The 14,970-nt window shown below is 40.3% G+C and overlaps 1 protein-coding gene across 3 annotated transcripts in view; it reads left to right on the top strand.

Moving 5' to 3' along the window:
• The window catches only part of PPM1L (protein phosphatase, Mg2+/Mn2+ dependent 1L), a 382,513-nt gene extending 369,652 nt beyond the window's left edge, over positions 1-12,861 (top strand). For all 3 annotated transcript variants that reach the window (XM_037841562.1, XM_037841578.1, XM_037841571.1), the window contains exons 3-4: positions 3,776-3,937; positions 7,243-12,861. In XM_037841562.1, coding sequence (XP_037697490.1) covers positions 3,776-3,937; positions 7,243-7,589 — 509 coding nt within the window. In that variant the 3' untranslated portion in view covers positions 7,590-12,861. The remainder of the gene's footprint in view (positions 1-3,775; positions 3,938-7,242) is intronic.
• Positions 12,862-14,970: the final 2,109 nt, after the last annotated feature.

The following is a 14,970-nucleotide window of genomic DNA, read 5'->3' as shown; positions in this document are numbered from 1 at the left end:
TTAGTTTCAGATCATGCTTGGGCTTCCCACCCTGATGTTCTCTATTGTTTTGTACACAATATTTCTCCAGACCCACACAGGTCCCACCCAGGATATGGGCAGATTTCTAGGGAGAGGGGAATGAAGACGTTTCAGTGATCCCAAACACTGCCTAGTAACTGCCGTCTGGGGCAAAACCGGTTTGACCAGGCCTAAGATTCTGTTGCTACCATGGGAAGTCCCTACTTTTTCAAAGCAGTACCTTCATGAAATCTGAGGTAGATCATACGTACCCATGGAAATAATGGAATTGTGTTCTTGACAAAGGATTTGGCAGGCCATAAATCTTAAGTATATCCAACAACTTGTGGGTAAAGCAAAGCAACCACACTCTGAATCTCTCATCAATATTTTGCAATCCCCTTATTGGACTATGAATCCCTGAATCAGTTAGGATACTGCAAAGAAGAAAAAAATCCAACTTAAAAAGCCTTAAACAGTAGAGATACTTATTGTCTCACAGAACAAGACCTCTAGAGGCGGGATGGTGGCAGGAAGGTTCTGGGCTAATTCAGCAGGTCAGTGATGTCTTGGGGAACCCAGGCTCTTTTCCTTTCTGCTCTGTAGTGCATTGGCCCTGAGACATTTCCCTCATAGTTGCAAGATGGTTGCCACGGTTCTGGGAAACACATGAAGACCAACAATGGGTCAAAGAAGCACTTCTTTTTCTGAATTGTGTCTTTTAAGGGAAGGTTTTCCCGGAAGCCCCTAGTAGACATACCTTTGAGTCACAGTAGTCAGGAGATCAGGAAAGCAGTATTTGGGATTTTTAGCTTCTGTTGGAGGAAATAGGCTCAAGGGAAGGGAAGGGCCCTTAAAGGGTAGAAACACTTTTTTGTCTTCCTACACACAGTTCCAGGCACAGACTAAGCCTCCACAGTGTCATATTGACATAAGATACCAGCTATATAGTGAATGTTTTTTAAATATTTACTTAACTCTAGATCTCCTGGCTTTTTTGAAATTTAGAAGGACATTTGTAATGTTTTGATTGGTACCAGAGGACATATAGAGACTTGCTTTCACAATTTCACTTGATCTTCAATTCTGGGATTATTTGTTAATGTAACCATCGTGATATCTAACTATTTCAAGACAGCATAGATGGCTTTCTTTTGCTTTTCTTTCCCCTGCCTCACCATCATCAAGGGTAACCTTGATGAGAAAGTGAAAAGCAGGACCTTAATGGGGTCTTAACAAATAAGCAAGAGTTAGGTTAATTGAGCTGGGGCGAATGGGGGGAGGTGTTCCAGGCCGAACCGTGGGTGGGAAAGAACTCAGTGCCGTCGAGAATTCTTCCCAGAGTGTAGCGTGGAAGAGCAGAGGTTGAAGGGGTATATGCTGTATTAGAGAGTTTGGGCCTTTTCCCCACAGGCTGGTGGCTTTCTGCTTGTGCTCTGGACTATCCTCAGGGATCCAGAAAAGGCTTTTGAGTAGCCATATGGTAGAGGGAAGGCAAACACTTGGTTGACCTCAGGGCCCCTCCCCATCCCCATTTCTGCCAGAGCAACTCTACATTTATCTGTTAGCTGTAGTAAACTGCCATGTAAGACTCTTTTTTTTTTTTAAGGGGGGAATGAGTCATTCCTGCCACTGGAAAAAAGTTTGAAATTTACTCGCATAGGGGATTAAAAATCACTAAAGGAGAGTGATATGAAGACTCTGTGTTTTAAAAGATCACTCCAGTGGTGATGCAGATGATAAACTGGAAGCAGGGAGAGCAGGTAGAATTAATGATGGTCTGAATTCATAGCGTAAACACAGAGATAGAGAGTAGGGGACAAGTTTTTAAAAAGCAGCATGGATAGGTCATACAGAGTGATAGGACTAAGGAACAAGGAGACACGTCTAATATAATGCTCTGGTTTCAGGATGACAGGAGCTAGATGAATGGTGCTCCATGGACAAGGATAGGGGCTTGTAGAGATGTACAGATGTGTTGGGGGGTTGCTGATGAATGTCCTTTTGTGAGTGTTTACTTTGAGGTGCTGGTAGGCAAATGGAAATGCCTACTTGGCAGTTGGTTTGGACCTCAGGAGGGTCAATCGGGCTAGAGGCATAGACTTAGATGCTAATGGAAGCCAACCAAGGTCAGGGACATGCTCACCCAGAATGCAGAGTGAGAAGGGAAGGGAGAGATAGATCCAAGAGTTCTGGTGATTTTCTTCTCCCAAGCTATAATATCTAATAAAATAAAGTTTTCATTTTACCTTTCAAAATCTAAGAATGTGCCTTATAGGGGAATTTATGCTCAGATTGTGCCAGTCGAATTCACTCCCTCAGATGCCTGAAGACAAAGTGAGAGGATGGTTGAGGACCAAAAGGCAACCAACATCAAAAACTGAGAAGAAAATTTCTAATTTCATGTGTTGTGCTTCTGTTTACATTTTCATTCTTATAGCTGTTTCTTTTAAGTTAAAAATTTACCTTGATGTTTCCTAAGATTAGTCCTTTTTTTTTTTCTTTCACAAGACTTTTCGTATTAGAAATCTTGAGTTAAACATTTCATGTGTGCCCACCACTGATAAAGGCAAGTTTGAATTAAATCAGCTTAAGAATAGAATTTCAAAATGAATGATAGTAACTGAATATACTAATAATTCTAATTATTCTCCCTACTCTTGATATCAGCCTGTTTTTATTCTTTATGTCTACCTAAGAATGCAGTCTTTTTTTTTTTTTTTCTGTGAAGACTGAAGAGCTATTTAGATACAGTTCACATTCTTGTTATGGAATATGACCTTAATGAAGAGGGTAATTTTAATGAAAACTAATTAATGAATAATTTTAGTAAGTAAAGGAGTTATCAGTTTGGAGCAAGAAATTAATGGGTTCTGCATTTAGCAGGTATTTGTATACTCATAGTGACACTGTCAGAAGGGAGGGAGGGGAAAGGAGAAGAGGGAGACGGGGAGCACCAGGCAGGTAGTGAGGGCAACTACACCAGACTGTTCAACTGTACTGGCTTTTATCCATTCTTATTCCAAAAAGGATTTGAGGAGAGCTTGTCCTTTTCTGTCTCATATGGACTCCAGGCAAGCAGATCTTCAGTCTTGCTTCCCCTCTGATCTGACCCACCCCCGTTTCCTATCTAGCTAAGCCTCAATTCTGTCATCATCATAGGTATTTCTGCTTCTACCTTCATAGTCTGGCCCCAGCACACCCTGGAACTGACTTGCTTCCAGCCACCAGTCTGCTGTCAGACTTTGCTCAGGCAAGCTTCATCTTCATCTTTAGATAGCGGCAGCTCCCTCCTGGCTCCACAGGACCTGGCTGTTGGCATCTGCCATTCCTAGCTTTCCCAAGCCTTCCATCTGAGGAACCCATCCCCCACCCCAAGCTCCCTTCTTTGGACAGAGGCTTCACAGAAACTCAGCATCAGTGAGAAGCAGAAAATATGTTTAAACTGTCTGAAGCTGTAAGCCCATTTCGATTCTCCTAATCCTTTTAAATATGATGTGTGTTTAAATTAAGAGTAACAAGAGACAAAAACAACTTGGGAAAATGATAATGTAATCCTAGCCCATTTCAGTGACACTCTAACATGGTTAAGAAAATTGCCTGTCAGATTTGATCAGTGTTGTTGAAATGAACGACCATCATTCTCGAGTGGCTGGAGTCAAATTCTCACCCAGCAGGAGTGGTTTTAATAACTGGAGAAACCAGTAACCACAAAAAGCAGCTGAACTCAATGCATTGCTGACCTCCTACATTGCTTCTGTCTTCTATCTTTCAGGCACGACATGTTTGATTGCTCTGCTGTCAGATAAAGACCTCACTGTGGCCAACGTGGGCGACTCACGTGGGGTACTGTGTGACAAGGATGGGAACGCCATTCCTTTGTCTCATGATCACAAGCCTTACCAACTGAAGGAGCGGAAGAGAATAAAGAGAGCTGGTGAGCCTGTGAATGCCTCTTGCTGGTGGACAAGGCAGCTTGCTTGAGGAGCACCTAGGGGATAAAATGTTCTCGGTCACCCAGTCATTAATAGATTGGTACAGAGGCTGTTGCTGAGGTGGCTGAGACTTTGTAGCATTTCCTATGAAATAAATGGCCACTGATTTTGCCTTTCTTTGCGGCCAAAATTCCAAAAGGTCCAAAGAAGCCCTTCTCTAGTTTGAAGGCTAAGATCATCGGGCCTCTGCCCCATCCCATTCTCATCTCTTGCCATGCCACCCTTCCCTGCAGCCACACCAAACTACCAGCCATTCTCCAACAGAATCTTGCTTTCTGAAACCTCTGTGCCTTTGCAGGTGCTGTTCCCACTGACTAGTGGATAACTGTTTTTCGGCTTCATTTAAGGATGTCAGTTTGGAAGACTTCGTTCCACACTGTGCCAAATGCTCCCCATACTGGGTTAGGTGCCCTTCACTGTCTTTTCCTAGCATCCTCTGTGGAACTCTTGTGTCACTGTGCACAATGTATGTACATTCTTAGCTGTCTTAGCTGTCTTGCCTTCCTGCCTGTGAGCTCTCTGAGGCTGAAACTAGGCCTGTTCTCTCTATACCCCCAGCACTTAGCAAAGTGCTTGGTCTAAGTGAACATTTTAGAGAGAGGTGCCTTACTTATTCAGTTATTCAACATTCTAGGAACTGGAGATGCAGGAGTCCTGCCCTGCCTTCACCTCCCCAAAAAGAAAACACCTCATGAAACTTACATTCTCCAGTTGAGGGTGGGGGGCAGCAGATAGTGATTAATATAAAAAATAACTAAAAATAAGTAAATTATATAGTATATTAGAAGGTGATAAATGCTATGGAAAGACATGCAGCAGGTAAGGGGGTGGGGAATGCCAGGGAGTCGCAATTTTAAATAGGGTGGTCAGTGTTACTCTCACTAAGAAGGTAACATTTGGAAACGACTTTAAGGATGATTTGCATTTGATTATTACATTTTCATAATTAGATTTGTGGAGGATTCCTTTATACCTGTGGAAGGGGGGAATTTGTTTTCCTCCCCAGACTGACAACTGTAGCAGGTAGTCTCTGCATAGTATGTCAGGCAGCGGTCTGACTGCCAGAGGGGGTGATTAGTACACTGCGTCTCTGGCTAGAATCAGCCCCTGCTGTCTGGGTTAATCTGCAGGTTGACTCTCAATCTCTACAGGTCAGCTTCTGCCCAGAACCTAATCAACATTTGAGCTCTCACAGGAGGAAACTGTACCACTGAGTCAAAAAATATTGAATTTTATTACAACCGCTTGCTTCAGTGACTGCTTGAGATGCAGAATAATTTTTAAATTTTTATTAAAATAATAATAAAGCTTTAGTCAGGTTTGCTGTCGATGGGATGAAATGAATGATGTTTAGGAGCCTCTATCAAGCATTGATGAGCTCCAGACAGTAGGAACAAAATACTGCAGCTTCTTTACTTATGAAGGTACCATCTCCACATAAGAGCCTGCTGTGACCCTGGATTTCAGAAACAGCCCACTTTCTTGTGTGAACATGGGCAGGAATGTGCAGACAACACACCTGGAAATGTCATCTTAGCATTCAGTGCCCTCTTTTGAAATGTCACTCCCATTTTATTCTCCTCTCCTTCTCTGCCATACGTATCACCAACATCCCCCTCCCCCTATCCATGCACTGATTCTTTATAGAAGCAAATTTGGACTCGGTCTCCAAAGAGGTTAGGCTAACCTGCTGTGTTCTTTTATGTCATTTGATCAAGGGTGTATTTTGTAACAAGGCTTAAGGGACAATTATTGGTTTTATCATCTTTATGTATGTTTTCTCTGGCCCAATCCTCTTTTCCCCTTCTGCTTAGCATGACAATAAGCTGCACCCAAGTCTGGACCAAATACGTGTTGGTCTTTCTCCACTCCCTACACTTGTTCCAGTGACAACCACAATAATATCACCTGCCATTTATCAGATGCTCATTGTGTGCTAGAAGCCAAGCCTTGCACTTCACATATACTTTCTCTTAACGTTATCAAGTCAGTGCCTTTACCCTCAGTTTACAACCAAGGAACTGGAGCCTCAGAGAGGTTGAGTTGCCTGCCCAAGGACACACAGCTGGTGAAGGATAAGACCGAACTGAAACCCAGGTCTGTCCACTTATGCTCTTGCCCACCGTACCATACTTGCTGGTATGTTCTCACTACATCCCTGTCCATGAAAATCCTACCTGTCATTCAAGACCCAGCTTTAATCCCTCTCTGATCCCTGATCATCAAAACCAAAAGTTGTCCCTCCCTCCTCCATCTGCCTACAACATTTAGCAGGTATCAGTCTCCCTCTGAAAGAATACTGCTTTATGCTTGTGGCTGTTAATACATGTGGATTATCTCTCCTGCCTGACAATCTGCTTCTTCAGAGAACGGTCTGGATCTTGTATAACTTCATATTCTGCAAGTTGCCCCGCATCAAGTAGCTATTTAATAAATATTTGATGAATGGTATGTGAATCAACAAAGTTCTATCTTCCTTAATGAAATAATAATAGATAATATTACTGAGTGCATATTATGTTGAAACAGTGTGCTAAGTGATTCATATGGCACAACTCCTTTGTTTCTTACAACAACACAGTGAAATGGAGACTGTTATTGTACCCATTTTATAGCCAGGAAAACCAAGGAGTAGAGAGATCATTTCTTATCCAAGGTCATGCATAGCTAGAAAAGACAGAGCCAGGAATCAAATCCAAGCAGTTCCCTGAGCCTGAGCCTTTAACCACTGTGCCAAAATGTGCTTTTCTTTAATTCTGACCTTATTTGGGGGGGTTATTTTGAGATCTAGATAGGCACACCAAACAATGGCCTCAGGCTAAACGAGATCTGCCATTGTACATCCCTGGTGCTCATCCACCTGCCTTTTCAGCGTTCTTTCACCACTCTCCTAGAATCCCCATTCTCGTGATCCCTTAGGTCACCCTCCCTCTGTTCAGTCACTGAGCTGCCAAGATGTTGTGAAATTAAAACCGATGCCCTCCCCCATACTCATTCCCAACCCCCAGTCTTCTTATTTATATATTCTTGAATGCCTACAAGATGCCAAAGATGTGAGCATGGAGATCCACTGGAAGAGTGTCAAACCCCAAGCCATGCAGTGGGAACACTATTCAGTACTTGCAGTGGTGACAAAGGAAACTATCCACGGCCTCCATCACACACCCAATAGGGCAGCCTGACAGACATGCATCCAGGTGTTGAGATGTCAGCCAGTCAAGCTAATGGGCTCATTCTCTCTTTTCAGGTGGTTTCATCAGTTTTAATGGCTCCTGGAGAGTCCAGGGAATCCTGGCAATGTCTCGGTCCCTGGGGGATTATCCACTGAAAAATCTCAATGTGGTCATCCCTGACCCAGATATCCTGACGTTTGACCTGGACAAGCTCCAGCCCGAGTTCATGATCCTGGCATCAGATGGCCTCTGGGATGCTTTCAGCAATGAAGAAGCTGTTCGATTCATCAAGGAGCGCTTGGATGAACCTCACTTTGGAGCCAAGAGCATAGTTTTACAGTCATTTTACAGAGGCTGCCCTGACAATATAACAGTCATGGTGGTAAAGTTCAGGAATAGCAACAAAGCAGAAGAGCAGTGAACCCTTCCGGGGCCTCAGCTACCCCAGACTAAAGGACTCTCAACACACTGCTCTCTTTTAATGTAGTGAAGGGTGTGGGAGTTGTAATTAGGATCATCCATCCCAGACGTGGATTTCCCCCTCCCTGGTGGTCTTAGGTCTATATTCAGTGATGCTCAGAGAGTGCTCTTGGCCAATGTATTTGAGAGGCTGGAAAATGGTTTCTTCATGTTTTCCCAATCTTTTCACCTGACGTTCAAAATATATAAATAGGTAGCTGTAGATTCACATGTACCACATGAACAGCATATGTGCCATATATTCTCCCTTTCAAGATTCTTTTTTTAGATCTCTTTCAGTGTCCCCCAGGCATCAGGCTTTGTGTCCTCTCTTTGGCATTGTGGGCAGGACAGGCCTCCCGAGTGCGCCTGGAAATGGGCCCCAGCAGTACTTGTGAGTCTGCAGCGGTACCCTCTCTGCTGAGAGTTAGAGCTTGTCCTGCAAATGACTGTCTTGTCCTCCTGAGCACAGGCTTTCTGCTCCCAGGAGCAGATTTGGAATGGCTTACTATTTTCCTTGGCTGCTCTTAGAGACTGAGGGACGCGGGGAGGATGGGAGATCAGTGGCAGCTGCCTTCATAGCAGAAAATATCCTTTTCCCTCGCTCCTTTTGTTAAATAGACTGTGTGTACCACCTGACCAGCCTTTGTGCAGTTTATCCTAATTGTGCATGACCTTAGTAACCTTTTGCTTACACCTTACCTGATGTAGTGGGCAGCTGTTAAACCTCACCCCAGACACCACAAAATTTCCCCTTACATTACTAAGAAACCATATTAGAGGAAGTATGAAAGAGCAAGTCACAATCGTGGTACTGAACTATAATTCTTTCATCGCTAAGGATAAATAGAGAAAAATGATGCAGAATGAGTCACAGTGCCCCTTGGGAAGTCTGCTGTTTGCATTGGGGGAGAAAGGAGTGTGCTGGTAAGGTTACCACCCTGAATGGAGCTCCAGTTGCCAGTCTTCATGCGTTTGTTTTTTCACCCCTATCCTAGTAGCTTTCAAATTTTCAAGCAGTGTTCTGAGAAGCAGCAGCCTAGAAGTGCGTCCACCTGCCTGTCAGTGTTCCTTGAAGCTGGGTACAGAGTTCCCAGCCATAGTTTGGAATTTGGTGGTAAACAACTGGGATGTGCTTCTCCTTGACAATGGGAAGGTGGCAGTCTAACATTTGGTTTCAAATTACATGGGGTGTCTTTCCCCAGGCAAATGCAAACCTGTGACGCACAGTCTGCCAGGAGGCAGCAAATGGACACCAGGGGCCAACCAGCTGTTCAAGTGAAACCCTACTGATCAATAGCCCAGGGTTATTTTGGGATTAGGCTTGCTGCTCTCCATTTCGTGTCACCAAAATCTTGTCTCCAACCTCAGTATTTTAGAAGTTAATTTACAAAAAATGCTGTATGTAGAAAATGTTTGTCTGACTGTCGCAGCTCAAACAGCCCAACAAGATTTTCACTGCATCCCCACCCCTCGCATCTGAAAAGGTTGTTTTGTTCTTTCCAAATGGGCATTAGTCATTACAACTTCTCACAGGCCCAGTTCACTCCCCACCCCCTGCCCTCCTTTAGTTGTGGAGCTTTCCTGAAGCAGGTTCCAGGAGAATGAAAAGATTCCCTGTGGCTGCAGAAGATTGCAGTCTGTCTTAATTCCTCCAAGCACTTACCTTCCTGTGACTGCAATGAGAAGTTATAATAGTTTCCCAAGAGCTTTGCTTACTTTTGGACATTGTATTTTCCAGCATTAGAATTAGAATCTTGGTTTTTTTTTTTTAACCATAGAATGTTCTAGTACAAAATATCTGACACCATTTTCATTTAAGTGTTTGCCTTTTGAGAAACACCGAACATTTGGTATGTGCACTTGGCACGGGGTGCAGAGAGGAGCGTGTGGAAAATAAATGGCGTTGTGAGCAGTGATGGGACGCATCAGGCCAGGCGGTCTGAGTTTACTTGGAGATTTAAGACGTCCTGACCCTGGAGAGTTACCAAACAAAGCCTGCATTTAACTTAAATTCATGAATAAGTGGTTTCAGCATTTTCAGAGTACACAGTCACTTTTTTTAGAACCTAACACAAAAATGCATAACAAGGGAAAGACATTTTTAATTCTATAATCATTTTAGTTGTCTAAAATGAAAACATTTTTTGGTGAGAATGAATAAGAAAAGCTACTAAGTTAGTAAATTAGTGTTTACTCTGCAAAATTTAATAGATGGTGCTCAGTGTAGAAGTTGCATAACTTTCCCTCTGATTGAGAGTCGCAAATCGTCTTCTAAATTCTGCTTTTGTAGAATTAATTCATTCTGACTTTGACCAACTAATAGTGTGTGTATTTCCACACTCTTTCTGCCTCCTCACATCCTCCTCACCCCCTCTTTGGCTTGTAGATTTTTAAAAGACAGCATTTCTTCACAAAATAGTAGCATGTTGATTAATGGTCACATCTAAAATGAGTGCTTTGTTCCCTTCCCCTGTGTCCTCTTAGAGTTCTTTTTCCCTGACCCCTTCCCAGCTTCGCAGGTCTGCAGACAACACTCCTGGGGTACCTGGTGGCACGCTGGCTGCTCCTGTTTGCTAGGGATCAGGGAAGATTGAATCTATCCATTAGGCAAATTGATTTGAGAAGTTTGCATGTGAAGCTTCCTGAAACAGCACTGCCAAAGCTTTGGAATTGTCTCCTGAAGCTGCCTGGACTCTGTAGCCCAAGTTCACATTGCCAGTAATGCCCATGGTGCCAAATTTGGAAGTAATTTTACAGTCTTTTAGAAATGCAGCTGGGAATGACCTAGAGCTTCTGAGCCCCCAGCAAGATGCCAGGCCCTGGTCCTCATTAATGCACTGCTCTGCTGCTGCTCCTCTGGCATTTTGTACTTTTAAAATGGGTTGAGATTGGGGCAGGGCAAATTTAAAAAAAAAAAAATTCATTGTATTTGCATTTCTTTAATCAAAGGAATAAATATACTTGTATAGAAAGCTCCACAGCTAGTTCCCAAGAACTGCACTTATTTTATATGACCAACTTGCACAAGACACTCAACTCTGAAGTCGCTGTTCTAATACAACATGATTGTGTGGAGTATGTACACATGAATGGTAACCGGTGGCTACATTCTATTGCTTGATGTGGATTAAAGGGATTGGCCTCTTGAATCCTGTGTATAATGTAGTAATAGTATTGTGCAGAGGCATATACAAGCTAGATAATTTACAACAGACCTAATTTAATACAAATATCTAGTTTTAATATAAAACCTTGGTTTCAACCTGCATACATTTTGTGCAAATGGAAAACAGGATTGAATTTGAATGAGAGTGATCCATAATCATTTCAATTCAATCTGAAGTGATTCTAGGAAATTGATTATTACTCTGTTGGAATGGATCACTGGGGTATTTTGACAATGCATGAGGGATTCAAAAAGGAAGTGATCACTTTTTCCTTTGCCAGGAATACCTTGAGTTTACTGATTTTTTTCCCCTGAATAGTTTCCAGATCATCTAACTCTTAAAATTGTGTCAGTTCAGAAGGTTTAGGATTAGAGAAGGGCAGCATTTTATCGTACACTTGAAAGTACAAAAATAAATACTTTGAGACTTTATTTTCCGATGATTTCAGAAATACTTTTTTCCTCTTTTTGGCCCATCATTAGAATTTCCTTAATACTCTCCCAAAGTAGTCTTAGCACACCAGCATTCCTGACGCAGCTTTGGAGAAATGACATGACTGTTAGATACCACACTGGAGCCTGTTTAATTGCCTCTGTTTAAATCATTGATATTTTGATGTCTGCAGGAGTAATTGATCCACAGAACATAAGTTCCAAAGATGCTCTTCCAAATATAGGGTTCTGGAGCCACATGTGTTTGGGAAATATACTGTCTTAGAAAGTTAGTGCATATAGGCACATCAAAAGCTCTCAAATGTACTGCAGGTGTTGGGGTGGAGAAGCACACCACATACATAACTTCAATAAGCCCAGTGTTACCCCAATTAATCTGACCACAGAACCCTTTTTTGAGTAATATCTAGTAACATTCCAAGGAACTAGTATAGTGTTCCACAGAACCCACTTTGGGAAATTCTGATATATCAAAGTATTGCCGTTGTTTTTCATTCACCATGATTCATAGTAGTAGCAGTACAGTTTGCAATTTAGAAGCATTAAAATCCTTTCATGTAAGAAACTGACTCATTAATAAAAGCAGTGTTAAGAGTATAATTTGCCATGACTGGTAGCAGCCTGATGTTGAGAACAAAAGTTCATGTAAAATAGCAGAAGCCCAATAATCATATTTGAACCTCTAAACATCATCTCTCTCCTGTTACATGAACAGCAATCAAGAGCCTTGCCATAGCTAGGCATTTCTCAAATTCATTACAAGAGTTTTTAGTGGCTTTTTTGCAGTTATCTTTGCTTTCAGGATTGAATCAAAATAAATATTTTTAAATTTCATCGCTACATGATAGTTTAAAAACATTTTAATAACAAAAGAAAAAAGACGTCTTTGGTTATAATTCATGTTTAAAATTTTAACAGGTTTTATAAATTAATTCTCCATTGTGTAACAATGGAGATATAAAATATTATCATTAACTGTCTTTGCTCTGTTCTCTCCAGATTCAATGAAATTATTAGAAATCAATTAGAACTCATACATTCTAAAATTCCTTTCCCATGCCATCCTACCTGTCACATTTCATAGAAATAGTTTGGTTTAGCAAGTTTTCTTTCCTAAAATGTAAGATTTTGCTTAAAGCCCCATAATTATCACTCTCAGCCTGGGTAATGTGTTTGGGAAGATATGAAAGATAATCCCCAAATGATGGATGAAACAAATCTAGTTGAAAACATGGTACACAATGAATTTAAAGTCAAGCTCATTAATTTAAAATAATATCCAATATTTAGGAACATACTTCTTTATTCAAAAGAATAAAAGAAAAATAATAAGTAAAATGGCTTAATCTACGTGGCAGATTTTGAAGGGCCAAGGGACAGTTAATACCATGAGGCTTCTTTTAGATATGTGTGTATAAACGTATTTTCTAGTATGTAAATTTTGTGCCAATTCTTGGTAATGTTAATGCTTTTGTCTATTACTTTTTATTTTTACCACTGTTAAGCTGCAAACTGTTTAACCAAGGCTTGATTATGATAAGTTTTATGTGTTTAGTAATAACCACGCCATCATATGTACAATCACTTTAATAAATCAAGTTAAAGACTTTGAGGACAGCTTGTAGTAACCATTCATTTTACCAGATCTCCATAAGGCATTTTCATAATTCAAAACACCAAAAAGCAAGCATGCAGCAAAGGTATAGATTATATTTAAATACGTGATTCCATTTGTTCTAGAAGTCCTGAAATCTGGCATTATTTAACCCCCAAATCCCATTTGACATTTTGCCTAATCCAAATTAATCTCAAAAACTTCCAAGAGCCAGCAAGTAGATTACTTCCAAGAGCACAAGTAGATTACTGTGAGTAGATCTGGTGGCAGGTTGTGGGGAGTGGGACTGAGAGATGCAGAACAGTCTGCCTGGGTCACTCACATCTCTGTAGGAAAGGAACTGTACCAACCACACATCTTTCATCACTTTTTGTTATGAGGCAATTCAGAAGTTAAATGTGATATCATGCAATATCTCAAAATATTTCTATTTTATAATAATTTACAGTGTGTTCATGCAGAAGCAAAGGTAGTAAGTATTAATAGTCAAGGAATTGGGGGGGGGGGAACTTTAGAATATCCAAATGTTAAAAATATAAAAACTAGATTATCAAAAATTTGGATCATCAAACTCTTACCATATGTGCCAGTTACATTTAATAGCAATTTCTTATACCTGCACATGGATCTGTTGAAGGCTGCTGTTCCCACTTTTCACTTACTCAAATAACAGGCTTCCCTTTTAGAGTATCGGCTAATGCTTTGCTTGCGTGTTAATGAAGGCAGAATTTTAAAGCTTCCTTTTTATAGGACTGATGGCACAAGTGGAATCATGTTTAAGAAAAATAGTTTGGAGTACTTTTTTTGCATATTTTATTGAGATACATTCACTTATGCATTCCATCCAAAGTATACAATCAATATCTCACAGTATCATCACTTAGTTGTGTAAACAGCACACTCAATTTTAGACCATTTTCACTGCTCCAGAAAGAAAATTATCAGACACAAAAAACAGAAAACCCAAAGTACCCCATATCCCTTATCTCCCCCTAAATTGACCCCTAGTATTGGTATGGTGCACCAGTTACTGTTGATGAAAGAATTTTAAGGTATTACTAGTACTATAGTTTGTAGCTTGCAATAGGTATTTTTTCCCTATATACACTATTATTAACATTTTCAACCACTGTTGTACACTTGTACTAGCTCATGCAAGAACTTACTTAAATTTGTTGTGTTAATCGATGACATATATGACTCCAAACAACCCCTTTCAACCAAATTCAACTACAATACAGCACTATTCCTTATATTCCCAATAACAAGCTACCCTTATCACTATTTTAGTTTGGAATACTTTTAATAAAATAATAAAATACTGAAAAATTAATTTCCAGTGTGGTCTAAGTTAGAATGTAACAAAAAACATTTTTAAAAAATATAAAAAAAGGTAAAATCGAAAGAGTAATATAAAATGAAATATTTTAAATTAAGAAAAGGAAGCATTATGTTTATTATATCATGAACCGTGCTCTCTGATATTTGTGTTGATATCACATCAAAGTAAGAAAATGTAACAGTCTTAGTTATTTGTGAGGTTAGTAAAATTACATTCCCAATTCTATTTTCCCAATGAAAATGGATAAATATGGACTTATAAATTTCTTTCTTAAATCACCTTGACCCATCCTAAATTCTTTTGTTCACAAATCATGGATATGACTTTACCCTGAATTCTTACATTTTTTGCATGTTGGAGAAGGAAATACTCCTTTAACATTTTTTTTGAAGATAATAAGACTAAATTATGGACCTTCCATTTTGGTGTCCAAATAAAACTGAAGTCAGATAATCACAGATAAAACTGAGAGTGAGTTTCAACATACTTGTAATTTTCCAAATGCCAACATGAATACCAATGAGTACTCAATTTAAAATAGGTAATTTCACAAAAACAAACTACAGAGCGGTCTAATGTTCTTGCTTCTTATGGAGTTTTTCTAATCTGTATAATGCAAAGGGCCATGTTTGCTCATATAATTAAAAAAATAACAATCCTGTTAAAGTGATTTATTGGACGTCTCTAAGCCAAAAGAATGATGTCTCCTGTGTAAGTTTTAAATTCCCGTCTGTCTTAGATGAGAGGACAAATGGTGACTGCTT

This window comes from Choloepus didactylus, chromosome 1 (assembly GCF_015220235.1).
Source record: "Choloepus didactylus isolate mChoDid1 chromosome 1, mChoDid1.pri, whole genome shotgun sequence".
Taxonomy (NCBI): domain Eukaryota; kingdom Metazoa; phylum Chordata; class Mammalia; order Pilosa; family Megalonychidae; genus Choloepus; species Choloepus didactylus.
This window is presented reverse-complemented; position numbering and strand designations above follow the sequence as displayed.